At 39.8% G+C, this 22,926-nt stretch overlaps 2 protein-coding genes across 4 annotated transcripts in view; both read left to right on the forward strand.

The window, feature by feature from the left end:
* The window catches only part of ZW10 (zw10 kinetochore protein), a 41,028-nt gene extending 26,137 nt beyond the window's left edge, over positions 1-14,891 (forward strand). For 2 of the 3 annotated variants that reach the window (XM_021706345.1, XM_008073390.2), the window contains exons 10-16: positions 2,426-2,664; positions 5,118-5,189; positions 7,486-7,655; positions 8,508-8,638; positions 9,187-9,318; positions 10,111-10,313; positions 14,300-14,891. In XM_021706345.1, the coding sequence (XP_021562020.1) occupies positions 2,426-2,664; positions 5,118-5,189; positions 7,486-7,655; positions 8,508-8,638; positions 9,187-9,318; positions 10,111-10,313; positions 14,300-14,420 (1,068 nt within the window). In that variant the 3' untranslated portion in view covers positions 14,421-14,891. Of the gene's footprint in view, positions 1-2,425; positions 2,665-5,117; positions 5,190-7,485; positions 7,656-8,507; positions 8,639-9,186; positions 9,319-10,110; positions 10,314-14,299 lie in introns of those variants that run through there. The other variant, XM_008073397.2, reaches the window with a different exon arrangement.
* Positions 14,892-16,482: 1,591 nt separating this feature from the next.
* The window catches only part of TMPRSS5 (transmembrane protease, serine 5), a 43,630-nt gene continuing 37,186 nt past the window's right edge, over positions 16,483-22,926 (forward strand). The window contains exon 1 of the mRNA XM_021706330.1: positions 16,483-16,589. Coding sequence (XP_021562005.1) covers positions 16,483-16,589 — 107 coding nt within the window. The remainder of the gene's footprint in view (positions 16,590-22,926) is intronic.

Below are 22,926 nucleotides of genomic sequence, written 5' to 3' on the forward strand. Positions count from 1 at the left end.
TGCTGGGATTGCAGGTATGAGCCACCACGCCTGGCTCCTGTGGGATGTTTAGCAGCATACCTGACTTCTATCCACTAAACGCCAGTAGCATCTCTCCCAGTTATGGTAACCAAAAATATCTCCAGATATTGCCAAATGTTATGTGAAGGAAAGATTGTCCCTGATTGAAAACCACTGCTTTAGATTCTAACATGGGTCTTTCTCTTGGTATTTAGGCTCTGGAATTAGATCTTCTAAACTGCCCAACTTTGAACATCTCTTCCCTTTTCTAAAAACTGTTTTCAGATTCATTGCTTTTCATGGTCTTTATCACAATTCTCTTCATTTCCCTGTTTGTACTTGTGTACTTCCTATTTTCCCAAAAGATCTGTAAGGTGGTTTTTGGTTTTGTTTTGTTTTTTACTTCACTTTGCTCCCAGGCTGCATTGCAGTGAAATGATCATGGTTTACAGAAACCTTGAACTCCTAAGCCCAGGTGATCCTTCCACCTCAGCCTCCCAAATAGCTGGGAACAGGTGTGTGCTGCCACACCTGGCTAATTTTTTGATTTTTTTGTAGAGGTGAGTTCTTGCTGTGTTGCCCAGACTGGTCTCGAATTCCTGAGTTCAAGTAGTTCTCTCACCTTGTCCTCCCAAAGTGCTGGATTACAGGTGTGAGTCACCACGCCTGGCCTCTTTGTTTTGTTTTTACATTTTGACTTGAGCGATATCATATTAGATCTTATATTCTTGCATCTTAGTTTCCTTTGTCCTCCTCATGAAGTCACTTTCTTGAGTCATATGATTCTGGGCCCATTATTTTTCAGACAAACATTAGCATTTTAAAATCATCTCTATAATTATGTTTTTTTCCTCAACATTTCATTCTAAGCCTTCATTTTTGACTACTTGGAACCTAACATTTGTATTTCCATTTAAACTTTATAACGGCCCTTTGAAGTATGTATTATTATGCCATTTTACAGATTAGGAGGCCAAGTCTACTGGCTTAAACAGTTTTGTTAGACTTTGAATTTTCTTTTATTTGTTTTATTTGAAAGTTGTGTGGTTCAAATCAGCTTTGGGCACATAAGTAGTTTAAGTGGAGATGAAGTTTTGGGTCTTCCATTGGATCTCACTTCTCCAGGATTAGGAGCAGGCATCCTTACTGATGTTATATGCCCCCAGCCTCCCCCAGCAGAGCCTTGCTACTACTAATCCCATTTGTGTAGTATTATGATAGATGTTCAGGGTCCATTTATGAGTGAGAACATGTGGTACTCAGTTCTTTGTTTCTGTGATAGATCACTGAGTGTGATCGACTCCAAATCCATCCAGAAAATTTCCGTAGAATTTCTGCATGTGCCAAGCACAGCTTCTATTCTGACTGTGGGAGTAGGAATCTCTTACCTCCAACTGCCTTATCTTTCTCTTGTGTTTCTTTTCTTTTTTTAATCCCTGGGGCATCTTTGAGAAGCAAGTCTTGAAAGCCATTATTAGTACAGTTTATTCATTTTACAATGAGAAAATTGAGGTCCAGAGGGTTAAATCAGTGGTCCCCAACCTTTTTGACATCAGGGACCAGCTTCTTGAAGACAGTTTTTCCTCGCGGGGGTGGGGAAGGGTCTTCAGGCAATCATCAGGCATTGGATTCTCATAGGGAGCAGGCGTCCTAGATTCCTCCCATGTGCATTTCACAATAGGGTTCTTGCTCCTATGAGAATCTAATGCTGGTGCTGATCTGACAGCAGGTGGAGCTACGCTGGCCCACAGCTCAACTCCTGCTGTGCAGCCCAGTTCGTAATGGCTACAGACCGTTACAGGGTCTGGGTTAAATGACTTCACTAAAAGTTAGGATAAAAAATATGACTGTTTCCAGATTGATTGTCTACTATTCTTTTATTTAATTCCAAACTAAGTCTGATAATTTTTGTACTAAATAAACATTAGGGAGATTTTTTTGGCTTGCCTTTGAAGTTTTTTTTTTTTATTTAAGGCAAGGATATCCTAGTCTGAATAAGTTATTTCTTAGACTAATCCAACACATGTTCCTGGTGTGAAATAATTTGTTTAATTATCTAGATGGTGGAACACAAAATTATAGTATTAAATAATCTAGTATGAGAAAGATGATTTTTGAAGGTCTTTTCATTGACCTGAAATCTTAAGCCAGTTGTACAACTTTGCTATTTCGGCTAAGATTAAGAGTACTTGGGGAATTTCACAGTAAAGGGGATCGCTTATTTCATATGATATGCTCTCACCCAAGATTGAGTAGCCATTACAGTACTGCCGTATGTACTCAAGTCTTTTAATTACTTTGTAGAGCCATAGTTTTATCACCATGGAAGCAACCAGTACCTTATTCCTCACTGAATGCTTACATTTGAATTATTCTGAAAACAATACATTTTCTATGTTCCTATGTTTCTATGTTTGAACCTTAGATTACTCCTGATTGCAAGATAAGTGTGCCAGAGTTACCCAGTCCTGATGAGGATAACAGGCTAGAAGTAGCAAAAGCATCCAAAACTCAGTACAACAAAGTGGTGAATTTAAAGCCTGAAAATACATTGGACCAACATTCCTTTTCTTTGCCCACATGCCGCATCAGTGAGTCTGTGAAGAAGCTAATGGAACTTGCTTATCAGACTTTACTAGAAGCAACAACCAGTGGTGATCAATGGTACGAGTGCTGGATTGTGGAAAATGGCAATGATCTGGTTAAATGTATATCTGACTAGACATTTATTAAGAAAATTAGCTGGAATTCTTTGTTCTTTTTATTTATTTTATTCTATTAGTTAATTTTTTTTTCTGGAAAATCAGTGTACCACACATATATATATTGACCTCTACCCTTAATTTATAATAACATGTAGATGTTAGAGCAAGGTATAAGAAGTAGATGCACTTTTATGAATGGACAAATGGTTTTTGTTTGTTTCTTGAATTGGAGTCTCACTCTATCATCCAGGCTGGAGTGGCACGATCCTGGCTTCCCACAGCCTTGACCTCCTGGGCTTAGGAGATTCTTCTGCCTCAGCCTCCCTAGTAGATGGGACTACAGGCATGTACCACCGTACCCAGCTAATTTTTTTATTCTTTTGTAGAGCCAAAGTCTTGCTGTGTTGCCTAGGCTGGTCCCAAACTCCTGGCTCAAGCAGTCCTCCAGTCTTGGCTTCCCAAAGTGCTGGGTTTATAGGCATGAGCTACCATGCCCAGCTGACAAATGGGTTTTTTGACATTAGAAACTGTTAATCACTTTAAGCTCTTCAGTTTTTGTTTAAATTTTACTTCTTATTTCAATTGAATGACAGTATATGAGAAAGCACATGCACAGAACTTAGAGTACTACTTGGAAAATAATTAATATTCAAATAGTTATCATTAGTGGTGGCAGTGGCAATAGTAATAGTGATCATCTGCTCTAAGTCGCCCTGACTTTTTAGCTTAATGTTTGTATCTTTTGCAACGCATACCCTATTAGATTATATTTTAAGGGGTTGTTTTTAAAGCAGTAACAATCCATTAGGCAGCTAAAGGTAGAGGGAAAGAATGGAACATGCCAAAGGTCTGGCTTCACCTTTCAAGGTGACTTCTAATCTACATCGCGTTCAGGTTACCTTAACTCCTTTCCACATCTTATACTGAATCTCTTTTCGTTCAATAAGCTCCTTCCCTACTCCTAGGTTAAACTGAGAAGAAAATGGCAGACCATGGCCCAGATTGATTGCAGAACATGTTTACAAAAGGTTCTTCAGGCTGAATCTATACTAGTAGTTTTATACTTCTTATCCTCACAGTACAGAACAATTTCATACTCAAGAGACTGAGGCGGAAGGATAACCTGAGCCCAGCAGGCCGAGGCTGCGCTAGCCGTGATTGTGCCACTGCACTCCAGCCTGGGCGTCAGAGTGATACTCCAACTCAAAAAGAAAAAACAATTTCAGTTAAGGCTTGACTTAATCAGATTGCATCTTCATATACATTTCTGTAGTTTCAGTTTTTATCTTCATATTCAAACAAACCCCTTCATTTTATTCGGCTGTACAAAGAACATGTTTACTAAGATGCTTCCGTGGCTTTAATGAGTCATTACATTCACATACCTACCCAGAGTTCATTATAAGAAGGAAGGAAAAGGCATACTTCCTTAAAAAGGAATTATATACTCTTTTGGTGAAGTGCATATGGGAATGAATATATTTTTTCACATGGTGTTCTTCTGAATATATCAGAGCAGACATTAGAGATGCAGGGCAATATTTAAAAAAATATTTTGAACACAAAGCACCTAATAGTATTTTTGTATGCTGAATATCTATGGACATTCTTTCCACTAAAAGGAATAGTTTTTAACAAAACCTCAACTATACTACAGCAGTCCCTTTCGTCATTATCAAACCTCAAACAGCAACATATGCAGCAAAAATAAAATAATTTAATCAGGTGTTATAGTAATGTAGTGACAGTATTTTGGGGTATGACTGACTTTTCTAAATATTTGTAGAATTCCCATAAGCTTTCAAGGTGCATAGTTTTAAGATATTCGTTTGTAGAGGTAAGGTCCACAAACCTTATATTTGCTCTTTTTAAGTGCATTTTAAGAATAATCTTTAGGTGTTTTAAGGCTAGATTTAAAGGGCAAAAAATCTTGAGGGCTAGATTCTATCCTAGAAATGTTGATTCATCTTCTTGCATTGGGGTAAGAAGGAGAAAAGGTGAAAGCTGAAAGTCAGACTGATTCTAAAAGAACCAAGTGAGTGCTTTTATTGATACCTTGCCCTTTGCAGAGTGCATCAGTGAGTAGGTGACATTTGCTCGAGGCTTAGCTCCGTTTGTTACTGGAGGGATACTCTGGGTACTGGCTGAACACAAATTGATAAATGGAAAAGAGGCTTTGGGTTGAATGCTGCTATTCTTTAGATTATTTATTGGACCCAGGTTTTTAGAACTTCAGTCTGGTTAGTAAATACTGGTTTAGCATATATTTCCATCTAGGTTAATGGTGTTTTCCAGCAGCAACCAAGGCAAGTTTTCTCTGCAACTTGTGGCTGATGACTCAAGATTTACATTTTTTTTTCTTGTTTTCAGTATATCCTTACACATTTTTGTTAAATCTATGTTTCCTTTTAGTGCTGTTCAACTATTCTACTCAGTAAGGAACATCTTCCATTTGTTCCATGATGTTGTACCAACATATCATAAGTAAGTGCCACTGGATCTCATTTCTGTATAATAACTGTATGTTTAGAATGTTTATAAGTTAAGTTAAAGCCAGTAGTTTTATACTTCCACCAAAGATATTTTGGTTACTGAAATTAGCGAAATTCACACTAAAATATAGTAAACCATTTTAAAACACATATTTAAAGGACTTGGTCATTTATTATTGAAATTAGTAATGATCCTATGTAACATTGCTGTGGGTAATGCAAATTTAAAAATTCAAAAGAACTTTACCCTGTTTTGTTGCTAGACACTTTCAGAACTTTCTTAGTTTGCTTGGCTAAAAAACAAGAAGGACATCACTCCATATTGCTATCCAGTAAATATACACCTTTTCCCTTGGCATTCATAGCTCTGCACACATAATGCCACAAGAGATTTAACTGTCATGCATGATTAGCCACTCTTCCTCGCTATCTTAGGCCAAGTTTACTTGATGTCTTCGGTTTTTAAAGTTTCTTTTAATGTTAAACTGAAAAGTTACTCAACTCTAAGCCTCTAGGTGTTCTCTTTGTTATTCGAATTAAAGTATTTTGGATGCCTTGCATAAATGATTTTGATAAACATCAACAGAGCTATTTCTTAGCCAGACAGTTTGCTTTCAAAGACAAAAATCAATTTATTATTTTTCAGTTCAAATTTTTTAACAATTGAGATTTTTAAACTAGGCCCACCTATTGTTTTTGTTTAAAAAGAGAGTTTATTTAATATTGTGAAGGTTATTATTTTTATTTGTATTCTCTTTGCTGTCATTTAACATTTTTATTTCATTTTCTTAGTCAAAATATAGGAAAAGAGAATACATATTTGAATCAGCTGACAGCCTTGTCCTTGGGGATTCAGATACAGTTGGATAAGAAGTTTTTGTGGCTTAGAAACATTTTTCACACAGTTGTGGAGTTACATTTGCCTCTCTTTCTCCTTTGTATGATCTTGGAATATTAGTGTGCATCAGAATCACCTAGAAGTGTTGTTAAACCACATGCTGGGTCCATGCCCATGGTTTCTGATTTAGTAGGTCTGGGGTGAGACTTTGATGTTTAACAGATTTCTGAATGATATTGATGTTGCTTGTCAGGGGACCACACTTTGACAACCACTATTCTTAGATAATGGTTCTCAGTTTTAGTAATATTTTAGAGTAACTTAGGAGACTTAAAAAAATACATATTTGCCTAGTCCCTATTCCTGGAGCCTTTGGTTTATAGATCTGATGTAAGATCCAGGCATGTGTATATTCTTAAAGCCCCACAGATGATTCTATTGCGTAGCCTAGAATAAGGACAGCTATCTTGAATTGTCTGTTTCTTTTCTTTTCTTTTTTTTTTGAGTTGGGGTCTCACTCTGTCACTTAGGCCGGAGTGCAATGACATGATCACAGCTCACTTCAACCTCCACCTCCTGGGCTTCAGCCTCAGCCTCCTGAGTAGTGGGACTACAGGCATGCACCACCTTGCCTGGCAAATTTTTTGATTTTTTTTTGTAGAGATGAGATCTAGCTATGTTTCCCAGACTGGTCTTGAACTCCTGGACTCAAGCAATCTTCTGCCTTGGCCTCTCAAAGTGCTGGGATTACAGGCGTGAGCTACTGCACCTGGCCCAGATTGTTGGTTTTTGACACGTATATCTTGGTTTAAGCATTGAGTCAGTGCAGGATATTTTTCCAAGCTGGATAGGTTAATATGTGTAGAAGAATTAAAGCAGTTATTTTTCAATTCTAGATGAAAATTAAAATCACCTGGAAAGATTTTTAAAAGTACATATGCCTTGGTTTCACTCTCAGAAGTTGTGATTTGTTTGAAGCCTAAACATCTGTATATTTTTTAATTTCCCAGGTGACTCTAATCTGTATCAGCTTTGAAAACTAGTGAATTAGAAAATAGTTGAATGCTTCATTATATAAATGAAATAGGAATTTGGAGAAAGGGGAAGTAAACCTGTATGTCTACACACATATCTGTAAATTTTCAAGGAAATTATAAGCAGCTCTGCTAGGTTTCCAGTACAAAGAGTTGACTCAGGTAAACATCTTGTTTCCCTTAATCTTTCTTTTTTGTTAATGAATGGGATAATGTTATAGGATAAGATCCCATTCAGGCAGAATAGCTTCACTCTGGTTGGGAGAAGTGATGAGAATACATTTTGTTATGTATAGCATTTATAAGGCAGAAAGTTATTAAAGCCTAGAAATACATGCAAGGAGTCATGGCTTTTCATCAATCCTGGCTTCAGTAACAGTGGTTTCTCTCTTTTTCTATCCCTCCTCCTGGCCTAGGGAGAACCTTCAAAAACTGCCTCAGTTGGCCGCTATTCACCACAATAACTGTATGTACATTGCCCATCACTTGCTGACCCTTGGGCATCAGTTCAGATTAAGTCTTGCCCCCGTTCTTTGTAGTGACACTACTACTTTTGTGGATCTTGTACCTGGCTTCAGGAGACTTGGTAAGTGATACCTTACATGCAGGGAAGCATATGATCATGCAGCTTATCAGTCTAGTATCTGTGTAATTTATGAATGAGATAGAAGTTAGGTGGTGGTCCTGAGTTGTGTTAGAAAATGAGGGGGCATTAAATTTGCAAGTGTTGTTTCAGTTATTTAATTTTACAAAGTGAATGCAGTCTTTGTGGAAGCATTGCTTTTTTGTGACATGATTTCATGGTACTAGAGTTCCAAACTACATTGCTGGTTTGCATTAAATTCACCAAATCAGAACTATGTCAGTAGAATGACACATACTAAGATTTGTATTATGACAATTCTATTAACATTGTTGGTAAGAGGCTCACTAATGTCAGCGCTTGTTCTTTTGCCAACCCTAAGACAGCTCCCCTGTCTTACACCTTCCTTAGTTTAACTTGGAATTATTAAGAGTCAAAAGAAATGAGATGTGGTAGTAAATCAATATATTTACTATAATGATAACCCAAGAAAAGCAGAGAATCTATATGGTTCAGTTAGTTTTTCAGTTCCTGACTTTTCCCTTAGGTGGTGCAGATGTATCAGAATATTAAGTGACTTCTTTTCCATATCAGTACTTTTTCTTAGTTGATTCTGGCTCTAGGCAAACTATTGGGAAAGACTTATTTATTTAATGTCCTGAGGGTGGGGTTGGAGGGACTGTCTAATGTATTAGAAGTGATTGTTTCTAGTATGCTTAGGGCAGCTTTATGATGTTATCTAGTGATTGTTTTTATGTAGATAGAACTGATACATGGTTTATGCTCTTCTATCTTGGTTTTGCAGTATTTAATGGAACAGCTTTTAACATTCTTTATTCTGTTTTTCCATCATAGGGACAGAGTGTTTTTTGGCCCAAATGCGTGCACAGAAAGGTGAACTTTTGGAAAGATTATCGAGTGCTAGGAACTTTTCAAACATGGATGATGAAGAGAATTATTCTGCAGCAAGTAAAGCTATCCGGCAGGTAAGGAGGCAGTTGATAGCGCTGGAATTTGTACTCTATCCTTAGATGACCTTCTTTTTTTTTTTTAAATTAAGCAGCAAAAATATGTAACACAGTTGATTTCGCCACACCCCTGCTTTGGAAAATCTAGATACCTTTTATAGTCATGTTTAAAAATTTTTCCTCCCCAGTCCTACCAAGACAATAGGAAACTATATTTTCGTTGATTGAATAATGTGACGAGTTACTTAGTAAGTCTGTTGTAGCAAGTAGCTGATTAATGAACTTGGATTTGGGAAATTGGAAGTACCGGCATTTATCTTAATGCCCCTCTCTTTTAAGGGATTTATCCTTTCACTGTCGTTTTTCCATCCTCGAGATGAGTCTCCTTTTTATCCACAAGGAATATCATAAGGTTAAATATTCAAGAAGCATGTGTTCCCGATTACTTTGCCTTGCCTTTGCAAAATGCCTTTTTCTCCGTACATGTGCAAATGATAAATGTAAATCTGGAAAATGTGAGTTGCAACAATATCTTTTCCATGTAAATAGCTGTCTTCTTTTGACAGGTACTGCACCAACTGAAGAGACTTGGAATTGTGTGGCAGGATGTCCTGCCAGTGAATATATATTGCAAGGCTATGGGTACTTTACTCAACACAGCAGTTTCTGAGATCATTGGCAGAATTACTGCCCTGGAGGTAAGCACTGTTAGATACTACACTAGACTTAAGATGCAATTCTTGTCCCAGATTGTGACTTTGCTAAGAAAATGATGTTGAAGTCTCATTTCTAGTCAACACAGATGGCAGAAGAAATTGTTCATGTTTCATGTCTAACTCATGCTGTTATGTTTCTTCAGTTTTGTTTTAATTCTATTTTGCTGGAGACTGGTTAATCTCTTTTATATCTGTATAAAAAAGTAGGATCATACTGCTTCTCTACCTGGCATCTGTAAGTTATGAAGGAGGAAGTTGGAAACTGGGTAGCTGTCCTGAGATGTATAGTGTGAAGTCTTCTAATTTGCAAGTGAACTCAATAATTTAATTTAGTAAAGTGAATGCAGTGTTGTATAGGCACCACTTTCCCAATATACTGTTGCAGTTGAGATTATATGTGTGATCCTATGGGAAAATTGTCTGAACTTGGCCAGTTGATGTCTCTAAAGCATAAGATTGACTAAATGCTTATTTGTAATAACATCCCCTACTTTGCAACAAGCTGTGCCACATTCCACTGGAGAAATAGGTTTCTTCATGCCAGCAAACTAAATTACTGACAATCTGTTGAAACATGTTTTGTGTGATTCTAGCATTACGAGTATTGTCAGACAACTGATGAAATCTAGTGTCTAGTAAGGTGTGCTAAATTGGTTGGAAAACATATTGCTGTAGCTGACCCACCTGGACAGCATGCATTAAATATCTGCTGTCCTTTCCCCACTGCTAAGATGGCCCAATTCTATTCTGTTGTGTTTCCTTTGTGCAAACCAGGACATCTCTACTGAAGATGGTGATAGATTGTATTCCTTATGCAAAACAGTGATGGATGAAGGACCCCACGTGTTTGCACCCTTGTCTGAAGAAAGCAAGAACAAGAAATATCAAGAAGAGGTTCCGGTCTATGTTCCAAAATGGATGCCATTCAAAGAATTGATGATGATGCTACAAGCCAGCTTGCAAGAGATTGGAGATCGGTACTTGTAACCCTTCTATAGAGGCGTATCTCTCTCAACAGAAGAGTGATTGTACCCTTGGTAGCAGTGCTTCTCTCTGTTTTCTAATGTTACTTAAGAAAGAGTTTTGTACCAAGCAGCAGTAGCTAGGGCCTTTTCATGATCTATCGTAGTGCAGATCTCATGACCACTTTCTCATATTTGATAACATAAAGTCTGTTCTTTTTTTCTTTTTCTTTTTCTTTTTTTTTTTTTGAGTTGGGGTCTCACTCTGTCACCCAAACTGGAGTGCAGTGGCATGATCATGGCCATTGGATCCTCCACCTGCTGAGTTCAGGCAATCCTTCTGCCTCATCCTTCCAAGTAGCTGGAACTACAGATGTGTGCCATCATGTCTGGCTAATTTTCTGATTTATTGTAGAGACGAGGTCTTGCCAAGTTGCGCAGGCTGGTCTCGAACCTTTGGGCTCAAGCAGTCCTCCTGTCTCTGCCTCCGAAAGTGCTGGGATTACAGGTGTGAGCCATCATGCCTGGCCAAGACTTTTCATTCACATTATTTTGGTCTTGAACATGTGATTCTGGCATGCTGATCTGGCATTTGTAAGAATTTGTAAGAATTATACCCTTCTGACACCTGGATGGAAATTGTTGATCACTTTCAGCAACAGTGGATGCATTTTAAAAATTACTTTGATATGTTAACAGAGAAGTGTCTGAAATATTCAGCATCAAACTATTGTTAGATTGACCAGCAGTCTTTTTGCAGGGAGTGCAAAGTTTTAGAGCGTAATCACCCTACACCTAGAAAGTATTCATCTTAAATATAGTGGATGATGTTTCTCTCAACACCATCAGTTAATGTTGCTGTGCCTGTGTTATGATATGACATGATATATATCATATCATAGTATGTAGAGGCTGTTGCATAAAACAACATAGATGAGGGTTAGTTAACACCTCCAAGGGTGTTTTTATATTGTCTTGGTAGATTACTGATCAGCATGTATACCTTGCATGGGGAACGTCCTAGAGAGACCTTAAGTTTTATCTTCATCCCTATAGCTACTTGTCTGTCTACTTTCGCTACTTGTCTGTCTACTTTCGCTACTTGTCTGTCTACTTTCGCTTGGTTTACAACAGATGTCTGGTTGTATTAGACCAGTCGTCCTAGATGTGCCTGAGTTGTTCACTGCAAATATTTCTAATTTGTAACAACGTAGATTAGATTTCTACTTGAAACAACTTACATTCTAATACCTCTAATTACATTTTAATACAAAGTTTTGATCTATTCATTTGTTATTTGCAAATTCTTGGCGAGTAAGAGTGATGTCTTTAAGTAACAGACTCCAGAGGGCAGCAGATAAGGATTTTTCTTTCTGCTGTTAAGGGGTCTTCTTGTAGCCTAAGAATGATTATGAATTCCTTGTTTTGAGAAAAATTACAATTAGGATATTATTCAACTTCTTTTTTCTGCCTAGGAAATTTTTCTCTCAGAGATCTCACTAAATATAAGGCTAATATCTAACTGAGAAAAATTTTTATTAAAGAAACCAGTCATATGTAATTTAAACATTGTAAAACATACAAATGAAGGAGCACAGTATATATGATGTATATTCACAGTTTAAATAAAAAGAATACATGTTCACATAGCTATTACCCAACTTAAGAAAATTAATACCAATACCTTTGAAAAATAATATTAGTACTGTATATCCTTTTCCAAATGTTCTCCATGAGGGGTAGCCGCTATCTTGAGTTTTGTTTTCTTTATTTCCTTGCCTTTCTTTTAGTTTTACCACATGACAGTATTCCAAAACAATATAAAGTTTAGACTTGGCTGGGTGCGGTGGCTCAGCCTGTAATCCATCACTTTGGGAGGTTGAGGTGAGAGGATTGCCTGAATCTGGGGGTTTGAGACCAGCCTGGACAACTTAGTGAGACCTCGTCTCTACAATAAATTACGAAAACTAGCTAGGCGTGGTGGCATGGATCTGTAGTTCCAGCTACTTGGAAGGCTGAGGTGGAAAGATCGCCTGAGCCCAGCAGGTGGAGGCTGTGGTGGCCATGAGCGTGCCGCTCTGTACTCCAGCCTGGGTGACAAGAGTGAGGCTCTAACTAAAATAAATAATAAATAAATAAAGTTTAGATTTGCCTGTTTTTGAATTTTCTATAAGTGGAATCTACCATAACTTGCTTCTTTTGTTTGATATTATGTTTTTTGAAATCCATTCTTGATGGCATGTGTAGTTCAGTTCATTTTCACTGCTGTGACATATTCCACTGTACAAATATTTCTTAGTTAATTTGTCATGTTGAGTTGTATTTTTATCAATATTTGGAATGATAAGACTTGAAATTTTTTGCTAATCTAGTTGGTATGGAATAATAACTCATTGTCATTTTAATTTGCATTTCCCTAAATTCTAATTAGGTTGAGCATCTTTTCATTGGTCTCTCATGTTTTTTTTATTGTAAAATGCCTGTTCATATTTTTTTGCCCTTTATTCTGTTAGGTTGTTTGTGGTTTCATTATTGATTTGTGGGGGTTCTTCATATACAAAGGGTGCCAAAAAAAAGTATACACATTTTAAGAAAGGAAAAAAAAGTATTAAAATTATAATACTCAATACATACCAATAACAAAGATGAATACAAGTCACATCTGACGTCTGCAGTTATAAGAGGTGCTCAAAGGGCTACCATTAATGTCTAGACACTTCTGATTACGGTGAACTACTGCTTGAGCAACGTTGACCAAAATATCCACTTGTATTGCTGCACATGCCATTTCAATTTCTTCCTGAAGTACTGCCAGTATAGCTGGTTTTCTCTGGTACACCACATCCTGTAAGGTTCCCCCACAGTTAGAAGTCAAGGAGTATTAAGCCAGGAGAATGCAGGGAAACTCAACCACACGTCTTCGTCCTATCCAGGATTTGTTGCTGTGCGAGGCTTCCCAGATCATCCCTTGTGCACATCGCACATAGTATCATGCCTCTCAAACTTATCACGAATGCATGCAGTTGTTAGGTGTGTTGGAGGTTCTGTTGCATACTCACACCTCCATTGTTGTCGTTCTTTCACAACATTCTCAAGTTTTCAAATACCACTTCCACATGGTCTTGTGTTCCTCTAACGTTGCCCATGCCTCTGCTATTTTCTTTGACTGTCCTGCCTGTTGTTGCATGGTGATTCATTTAATTAATGCCATCTTTTGAGCAATCTCCATACTATACATTGCTACAGTAATTCAATTCAACTTTGAAAAGTAATGCATAGATAACATTTCTTAAAGTGCGTATACATTTTTTGGGTACACTTTGTATTTTTATATCAGTCCTTTGTCAGTTAAAATTTGTTGCGTGTGGTTCTCTTTTTAATATAGCCATAGAGCCTGAGGCGTGGGAGTATGGCCATAATTATTAAGGTCAGAGAGGGCTTGTTGGGTTATAGAATAAGGGAGGACAGTCTCATATTCCTCACTTGGTCTCTTCATATCTGGCTGTGCTGATACCAGGGTTAGCCAGTGAGCAAAGTGGTTAAAGATATTGAGGGGTAAGCCGGGCTCAGTGGCTCAGCCTGTAATCCCGCACCTTTGGGAGGCTGAGGAGAGTGGATTGCCTGAGTCCACGGGTTCGAGACTCACCTGGGCAGGCGAGACCTCATCTCTACAATAAATAAAAAAATTAGCCGGGCGTGGTAGCACGCGCCTGTAATTCCGGCTACTTGGAAGGCTGAGGCGGAACGATCGCCGGAGCCCAGCAGGTCGAGGCTGCGGTGGCCGGGAGCGGCCACTGCACTCCAGTCTGGGCGACAGAGTGAGATTCAACTAAAAAAAAAAAGATATTGAGGGGTAGATATATACAGAAGAGAAAAGATGCCCAGGATTTGTTTCTTTCCATTAAAAACAAGTACACATTTGGATCAAGTAAGGAGTTTTTACATCTTGCTTATACTTCAGGGATATAATAGGAAATAGAATTCTTCCTTTTGTTTTTCAGGTGGGCAGATGGAAAAGGGCCCCTGGCAGCTGCATTCTCTTCCAGTGAAGTAAAAGCTTTAATTCGTGCCTTGTTCCAGAACACAGAAAGAAGAGCAGCTGCCCTTGCTAAGATTAAATAGCTCCGTCTTCTTGAGAAAGCTATGTCTTGACTATGTGGATTTCTCCCTTGACATAATTACTCCTCTAAAGACTTCTTGGAATCACCCATTGGTTTTGTTGAACCAGCGTATCAAAGTTTGACTTTACACAAGAACGTCTTACCTCCTGGCCTGTATGAGGCTTTGTTTAAGAACTGTCTATTGGAAATAAGTTGTCAAGTAAAGCACCTCAGTTCTCTGACTTTCTACCCACCTGCCTTTGATTAGTTAAGAAACTGTTGGGCAGCAATATTTCATGCCCTTTGAGAACTATGTACATTGTAAATGTAGGCCCTGGCTTTGGAGTGAGGAATTGGGAGATTCCAGAAGTCAGGGTAGAAAATTTGTAAGCAAATGGGGTGGGGGTGGGGAGCAGGGGTGCCATATTTGGCCTTGAAGGAATTAAGGAGATTTCCTGTAATATTCCTTTCCAATAAACAATAATGCATTAGAGTTAAGAGTGGATGTCTTGAATAACATGGGAGCTTTGACAGAAGAGACCAACAAATTTTCTTATTTGCTATGTCATTCTTTGTAATGAAATACATATTCGTCACAGAAGACTCACTGGCTTGTCTTCTTCTTTCTTCGTAACATTGCCTAATAATTTCTCAGAATTCCTAGGACTCCTAGGACTTTCTTTTCATTTTTGGCATGCTTTACTATTTCAACTAAATTTGATTTTTTTTTGTCTAGTTTTTCTTTTTCCTATTTAAGGGTCATACAAGAACTATTAAAAAAAAGAAGACTGGTTCTCCTTTCATATAACAGAACTCAGCTGTGTTTAACAACAAGATGTTTGTCTATATTGTGCATGCCTTACCATGAGACCTCAGAGAGAAAATAATTGAAGCAGCACTGCTTTTTTTGAGAAAAAAGAACTTAGCTTTCTTGGGGGGGTGGCATTTTCACAGGTGAAGAAAATATCCATTTTTGAAAATTCACAGGATTTCAGGTAGCATTACTTTTCTCAGCAATGGAAAGAATGAGGAACTGAGGGCAGAACTGAAATAAACGCATCACAGGGCTATACACAGAACAGCAGATTTCTTTTGTTCATAGAAGCTATTCCTGTTGCTTGACAGGTACAGCAATTTGGAGGTGGGATCTCTTGTAACTGAAAAGCATGCTCTTCACTGCTCTCCCCACAGTAACAGAGAAAACTGCATTGCAGTTCTTCTTAGGCTATGTGGATGCCATTCCTTGGGACCATTTCTCCTCACGAATAGTTTGTATTCTATAGCACACAGAATGAGCAGACCCCATCCTCTCCCTGACCAGGGCAATTGACAGCGGTGATTCAGTGTGTGCTCATTTTGGTTAGGGATGAGTCATCTGCTTCAACATGTGCAAGTTGGGGCGGGCAGCTCTTGAAAGGCCCTTGAGGGTACCCGTTATGACTGGGAACCCGAGTTGGAAAGGGAGTAGAACCTTCTTCCGGTAGAGAGAATGTGTAGATTGTGAGAGGAAGGGAACTGTAAGAAACTTGACTCATTCAGTGGATCTGTGGGCCGAATCAAAGAATCTCCTTCCCAAAGAACAACCAGGACTACACAAATGACTTTGGAAAATGAAATTTGGCCAGGTGCGGTAGCTCAGCCTGTAGTCCCAGCACTTTGGGAGGCTGAGACGAGAGGATTGCCTGAGCCCGCGGGTTTGAGACCAGACTGGGCAACGTGGTGAGACCTTGTCTCTACGATAAATCATAAAAACTAGCCGGAAGCGGTGGCATGCATCTGTAGTTCCAGTTACTTGGAAGACTGAGGCGGAAGGATCGCCTAAGCCCAGCAGGTTAAGGCTGCAGTGGCACACTGGGCAACAAGAGTGAGACTCCAACTAAAAAAAAAAAGAAAAAGAAAAATGAAATTGAAGAAAGGTTTCCCAAGATTGTGGGCAAACGGGAAAGTTTTTGTTAAAAAGGCACATCTGCAAACCGCCTAAGTCCATGAGATGACTTGATAATAGCTTCTGTTTCAGAATTGTTGGTGACCTGTTTTGTGGTCAGTTTTGTGACAACATCTCTCTCTGAAATGGAATCCTCCAGATGGCGCTCTTTCCTCAGTATGGGAGCATCGCAAGGCATCTAACCCTGGTCTGTGAAAATGAAAGCCAGAGAACCTTCTATTCCTCTGAGTTTGTGATCTGGCCTTGGTCAGCTCTGGAGAGGCCTCCAGGCTCTGAACAACATCTATACGATAAGCTGCAACACCTTGCCAAACAGTCACTCGTGAGTAGATCAAACTATTTTCTTTGATTAATAACACTGTCAAGGGAGATGTGGATAATCTCTTCTCCATGTTTGTAAATGTTGATGCTATCACTTAAGGCAATGATTCCCAGCTTTTTATAGGGGTTTATTCTATTGTTTATCTGATTCTCAATATCTTATCTCAAAGAAGTACTGAATTAAACACAAAAGGGATACACAGACATACACTAGTGCATTTTTGTGATTATAAGAAAACTGGCCCATAGAAGTCGTTTTGTCAAGCTCCATAGCTAGTGTGTGCCATGGATAAATGAAAGTGTGTGTAGGAGTGACTTCTTAGCCACGCGAGAGAGCTATAAATGGAGGAAAGGTTAAGCCCATCAGAAACTGCCTCATGTACAAAAACATCTTGGCACAAAGTAGTTCTAAATTGGGTTTTGAAGCCCACATTCCTCCTAATCATAAAATTGATTTTGAACATTTGTTTTGTGAAAACTTCCTCTTACAAATGTGCATTAGGTCAAAGCCTAACATTTTTTTAAAAACGAAAAAGCCCCAGTTTTGCAAAGTTTTCCAATTATTGTACGGTTTAGACAGAAATTCCTCACTTTGCCGTGAGGAATTTGGTTAAGAGTTTTGTAATATCACAAGCTGTAACTGGAAATAGCCTTAGATGTCTCAGAACCAAGTTATGAAATCGCTACCTAGAAGCTGGGGAGGAGGGCGATCGTTTTGATGAGCTATGTATACGTTCTTCACTCCTTCAGAAATCGGGTGCCCCAGTTTTTTTGCTTGAGAGTGGGGTGGGAGTAGATGGGTCTTAGCTACTCCAGCTATTGAGGAAGACAGTTACTGACAAGGTCAGGGACACCACATCCTTCCTTGCCTCAAGCTCCTAAGTAGTTCTAAAGCGCTTTACACTCACTTCACGTACATTTATTGGCTGCCAGGCATTGTTCTAGTCACTGAACAACCACAAAAAAACCTCAAACAAAAATTTCCTGTCCCACGGTAATTTAAATTCTAGCGACAAAAGGAAGGTAATAAAAATGAAATAAGTCAATTATATGGTATGTTTGAAGATGATATGTGCTAGGGAAAAATAATAACATGTAGGGTGATGAGAAGTGGGGGCAGAGGGGTGAGCTGCAGTTCTAAATGGGATGGTCAGGGTGTGTCTCCTAGAGAAGGGGAGGAAACCGTGTGGACGGCTGGGTGGAGACAACTCTCAGCAGAGAGCGCAGCCCTTGCTTGCAAAGGCCTGAGATGGAAGGGGTGTGCTCCGTGAGCTCAAGAAATAGCACAGGGTGGGAAGCGAGTGGGCGGCCTGGAGGCTGGGCGAGGAGGCTAGAGGTTAGGAGAAACAGTGCTGCAATAAACATGCGTGTGCAGGTGTCTTTCGTGGAGTGATTTATGTTCCTCTGGGTATATTCCCAGAAAAGGAATTGCTGGATTGTATGGAAGCTCTGTTATTATTATTGCAGCACTTTTCACAAGAGCAAGAACGTGGAATCAACTCAAATGTTCATTGAAAGTGAACTGGATAAAGAGTGTGGTACATACACATGATGGAATATTATGCAGCCATAAATAAGAACAAAATCATGGCCTTCACAGCAGTATGGATGCAGCTGGGGACCATCTGAACTGTCACAGAAACAAAGAACTGAATACTGCATGTTCTCACTCAAGCTGGCCTTGATTACTGGTCACATGAGCCCAAGGGTGGGATCTGCAGATGTTGGACACTGCTAGGGGAGGGAAGGACGGAGAAAGCAGGTAGGGGAGCACATGCCATCACACTGGGTACCTGGCCCACTATGAGGTACCCAGACTTCACCTGCATACAACTTACTTATGTAGTAAATCCTCACCTGTACCCCACAACTCTAAAATAAGGAAGGGAGGGAGGAAGGAAGGAAGGAAGGAAGGAAGGAAGGAAGGAAGGAAGGAAGGGTGGGTCTCACTCTGTCAGCCTTGACCTGCTGGGCTCAGGCCAATCCTTCCATCTCAGCCTTCCAAGTAGCTGGAACTACAGGTGTGTACCACCATGCCTGGCTAATTTATTGTAGAGACAACCTCCCACCAAGTTGCCCAGGCTGGTCTCGAATCCCTGAGCTCAGGCAATCCTCCACCTCCCAAAGTGCTGGGGTTACAGGTGTGAGCCAATGTGCTTGGCTGAATTTTAGTTTTTTTCTAAATGAGTCAAATGGTTGACCCGTAGCAGCCTAAAGAAAAGCACCTCTTAAAAAAATGGAAACTGCCGGGTTCGGTGACTCAGCCTGTAATCCCAGCGCTTTGGGAGGCTGAGGTGAGTGGATTGCCTGAGTCCGCGGGTTCGAGACCCGCCTGGGCAACTTGGCGAGACCTCATCTCTACAATAAATCAAAAATTAGCCGGGCATGGTAGCGTGCGCCTGTAGTTCCAGCTACTTGGAAGGCTGAGACGAAGGATCGCCAGAGCCCAGCATGTCGAGGCTGCAGTGGCCAGGAGCGGCCACTGTACTCCAGTCTGGGCGACAGAGTGAGACGCCAACTCAAAAAAAATAAAATAAAATAAAAAAGAAACATAAAAGCAGAGAAGAACAGAATGGTGAACTCTTGTGTACCCATTGCTCAACTTCAACCGTTATCATTTCATGGCCCGTCTTGCTTCCTCCATGTTTCTCCTTCCTTCCCTCCCCATCCTACCCCTGCCCCAAATGCTGACACAAATGCACAAATGCCAGGTGGTCTGTTTCAATCTCAGGGCTCATTCCATAGCCTGTGAGTTTTGTTTCTTTTGAAGCTTTCTCTTGTCGCATCCCTCCTTCGGCTCTTGATCTTCCTTCACCTCTACCCCCAGGAGCTGTCCCTCCAACCACCTGCCTCCCCTCTCTTTCCCCAACTTCAGTTCTCAGACTCACTCTCATAGGTCCACTCCACCCCATTCCCTGAACACTAGGTATTAACAAGCACCCCCAAAGCAGCTGACAACTGACTCACGCCTCCACTCCCCTTGTCGCCTCCTTCCCTCTGCTCCAGTCACTTGCTCCAGCTAACCCCATCCCATAGTTTCTGGGTGTTCAAAAGCTGCACGGCGATTGCTTCATCAGAGAGGATACCCCTTCCCCCCTTAGAACCACATTGTCCAAGGTTGCTTTCACGGGGAATCCCAGAAGACTTGGTTACCCAGCTCCGCCTACTGAGTCCTAGGACTGGGGGCAGCTGGAGTCTGGGACTGGCCTGGCTGACGGCAGAGCCACCGCTTTTCTAAGACCTGTCGGAAGTGGAGAGGGTGGGGAGCGGCACAGCCACCGGCTGGCTTCCGTCTTCTATTCCCTGCTTTAGAAATGCTGCTTCAAAAGAATATTAATCATTTTTATTTGCATGAAGGGCTCCGTTTATGCTTGATTACCATGCAGTATGATAAAAATTGTGCATAACGCTAAGTATGTCATTAACTGATAAATTTCATTTAATTTCAATACTGAGCTCTGTTCCTAAATACAGTTTAAATAGTTTGCCATATCTGTTTCTACATTATTGTTTAAAACAGAAAAAATCAGGACTTCTTCCTCACCAGTTAGCTGTTTAGTAATCTGTTCTAGGCTCATTTGTAAAATTGACTTGATGTAGCAGTGGGTCTTTCTCCCTCTTATTGAAAATTGGGGCATTTGCTCAACTCAAGGATGGTGTAACATGGTTTGATGATTTCTTTTATTTGTGAGTCCCCTGTGATATAATTCATCTGGGTCTAGAATTGTGAACTCATTTAAAACAGTTTTCCTTTTCTATCTTTTCACCGATCTTAGGCTTTGTTTTCTTTTTAGCGACGTTTGTTCTACCCTTTCCAGGTTGAAGATAATTCTCCTTGATAGGGAATATAGAAACAAAATACTGGTTGAGCCCTTCAGCTGTCATTTTTTTAAAAGCCAAGTCATCAACTCTAAGCATAGTCTATTGTTTTTTTTTTTTTTTTTTAACTGATTGTACCCGCCCCCTTCCCAAATAATTTTTTTTTAAAGTAAACTTCAACATATTCTGGGCTTTGATCTTCCTATCATGATTTTTTGTGTTCAGACCATTTCTATAGTTTTGCTGATGTAGGGAATGTTTGTGTTTTGTTTTATTTATGTTGTTTTTAGAATTCACTGCTGTTTCTGTCTGCAGCGATACCCTCGTTTTTTATTGTATCATCAAATTTTATTATATAGACAGATATTCCATTTGAAAGTCCCCCTCCTCACACCCCATTTCATCCATAGTAGGATGTCTTTCTTTTAAAGTCTGTGGCCATGAGATCATTTCTGGCATTTTTTCCGTGTTCTTTGAATTATGCTTTTCTAAAGCTGGGACCTGCGCCTAGGCCACATCACTTCTGTCTCACCTAGTGTGAAATTTGCAATTGTCCTCTAATTGATGTTTTGGATAAAAAGTTTCCTTCTTTGCTTCTTCAACTTTCTGAAAGGTATTTATTAGCAAGGCAATTAAATACATGTTGGATATTTGGATTTTCAGTAGGGGGCGACCTCTAGCTGACTTTTGGAGAACTGAAATTACCCACATCCTTGAGCCAACTTTTGGCTAATTTTTAGAAAAATGTCAGCCACTTCTTCTAGCTGACTGGGTGGTGCTGCAGTACATACATATAGCAGCATAATTTCTAATTCTTTTTTGTTGTTTCTTTTTACCCCCATGTGCCTGGCTATTTAATGTTCACATTATCAACCTATAGAATTTAACTTGAAATCTCTGAGAAGTCAATAAAATCTTTTTATTTTATTTATTTATTTTTTTGAGTCGGGTCTCACTTTGTCTCCCAGGCTGGGGTGCAGTGGCATGATCACGACTTATCACAGCCTCGACCTTCTGGGCTCAGCCGATCCTTCTACCTCTATCTCCCAAGTAGCTGGGACTACAGACATGCGCCACCATGCCTGGCTAATTTTTTTGATTTTTTTTTTTATAGAGTTGAAGTCTTGCTATGCTGCCCAGGCTGGTTTTGAACTCCTGGACTCAAGCAGTCTTCCTGCCTCAGCCTCCCAAAGTGCTGGGATTATAAACGCAAGCCACCATTCTTGGCTGGAATCTTCACTCTCTGCTTTTTGTTTGTCTTTTTTATAAACTTCTGCCAGCAAAGCAGTGGGAAGGAAAGAGTAATTCAGTCAGGAGAAGAAGCAGACCTGTATGACAGCTTTTTTTTTTTCTTTAAATAAAGACAAAGTCATGGTCTCATTGAGAGAGAATAATGTCATTCTTCCAATGAGGCAAAGATGGCAAACACCTCCTTTTAAAATTTGCAATGAAGTTTGCTTCAGAGGTGGAAGAAAAGGGCTACTCCGAAGCCCTTATTCTTAGTTCTCTGGTTTTTAAAAAAATATCTTCTAATCTTGGTAGGATTGGTAGGCGCTGTGGGCGGAATATGTGGGGATTAAAAGGGAAGGGGAAGCAAGGCTGCAAGCGAGCTCGTTTTGATTCTTAGTAGGATTTTTGCTGCAGTCCCCTGATCTACAGGGACTTATAGACAAGGGATGGGTAAAGAGGCTACACTGGAGGGGTGAGGTGCCAGTGCGAGCTGTGGGGTCACAACCCATTCAACCCACTTACCCGTGTGACCGTGGGCCCTGACTTGTTCTCTGCCAAGATGCAGAGTCCTCATTTGTTAAAATGGGGATAACAACATGACTGACAATATGAGAAGATCAAGGTGATCTATATAAAACATGCAGCCCAGGGTAGTGATCACAGAATGTCACTCGCAGTATTCAGCACGTCAAGCTCAGTGCATACATCGTAGAGTTAACAACAGACAGATCTCCAGCTAAACTGGGGTAGGAAGGGTGTCTAATGCTTCTCTTTAGGATTTGGGCAGAGAAACTGAATACGTGTGGACTGATTTGAGGTCAGCCCCATACAATGTGTGGTAATGCACCCCAAATAAAAAGAAAAAGGGGGTTCTCTTTGTGGTGTGAGCTGGAGTATCCTTGTGAGTAAGCAATGAGTTACAGCATGAGAAAGGTTTGAATTTGGGTCCCAGAAGAGCTTCCTTTGGCTGGATGGCTATTTGTATGTCTATACAAAGACCTGTTTTTAAGAATTCATACCACCCGGAGACACACATCACCTCCAGTTCTTGTTATTAGGACCCTTCAGCAATAACTAAGACTCTTGACAGTGTCCCCAAAACATTGCAACATCAAAACCAGTGAAGAACCAAGTAGCGATCTCACCATCCCAGTACTCTTGGTGTTTGGCATATCTGATTTACATCCTGATTTTTTTTTTTTTTTTTTTTTTT

Source organism: Carlito syrichta, unplaced genomic scaffold (genome assembly GCF_000164805.1).
Source record: "Carlito syrichta isolate Samal-C Ts95f unplaced genomic scaffold, Tarsius_syrichta-2.0.1 Scaffold115681, whole genome shotgun sequence".
In the NCBI taxonomy this organism is placed as follows: Eukaryota; Metazoa; Chordata; class Mammalia; order Primates; family Tarsiidae; genus Carlito; species Carlito syrichta.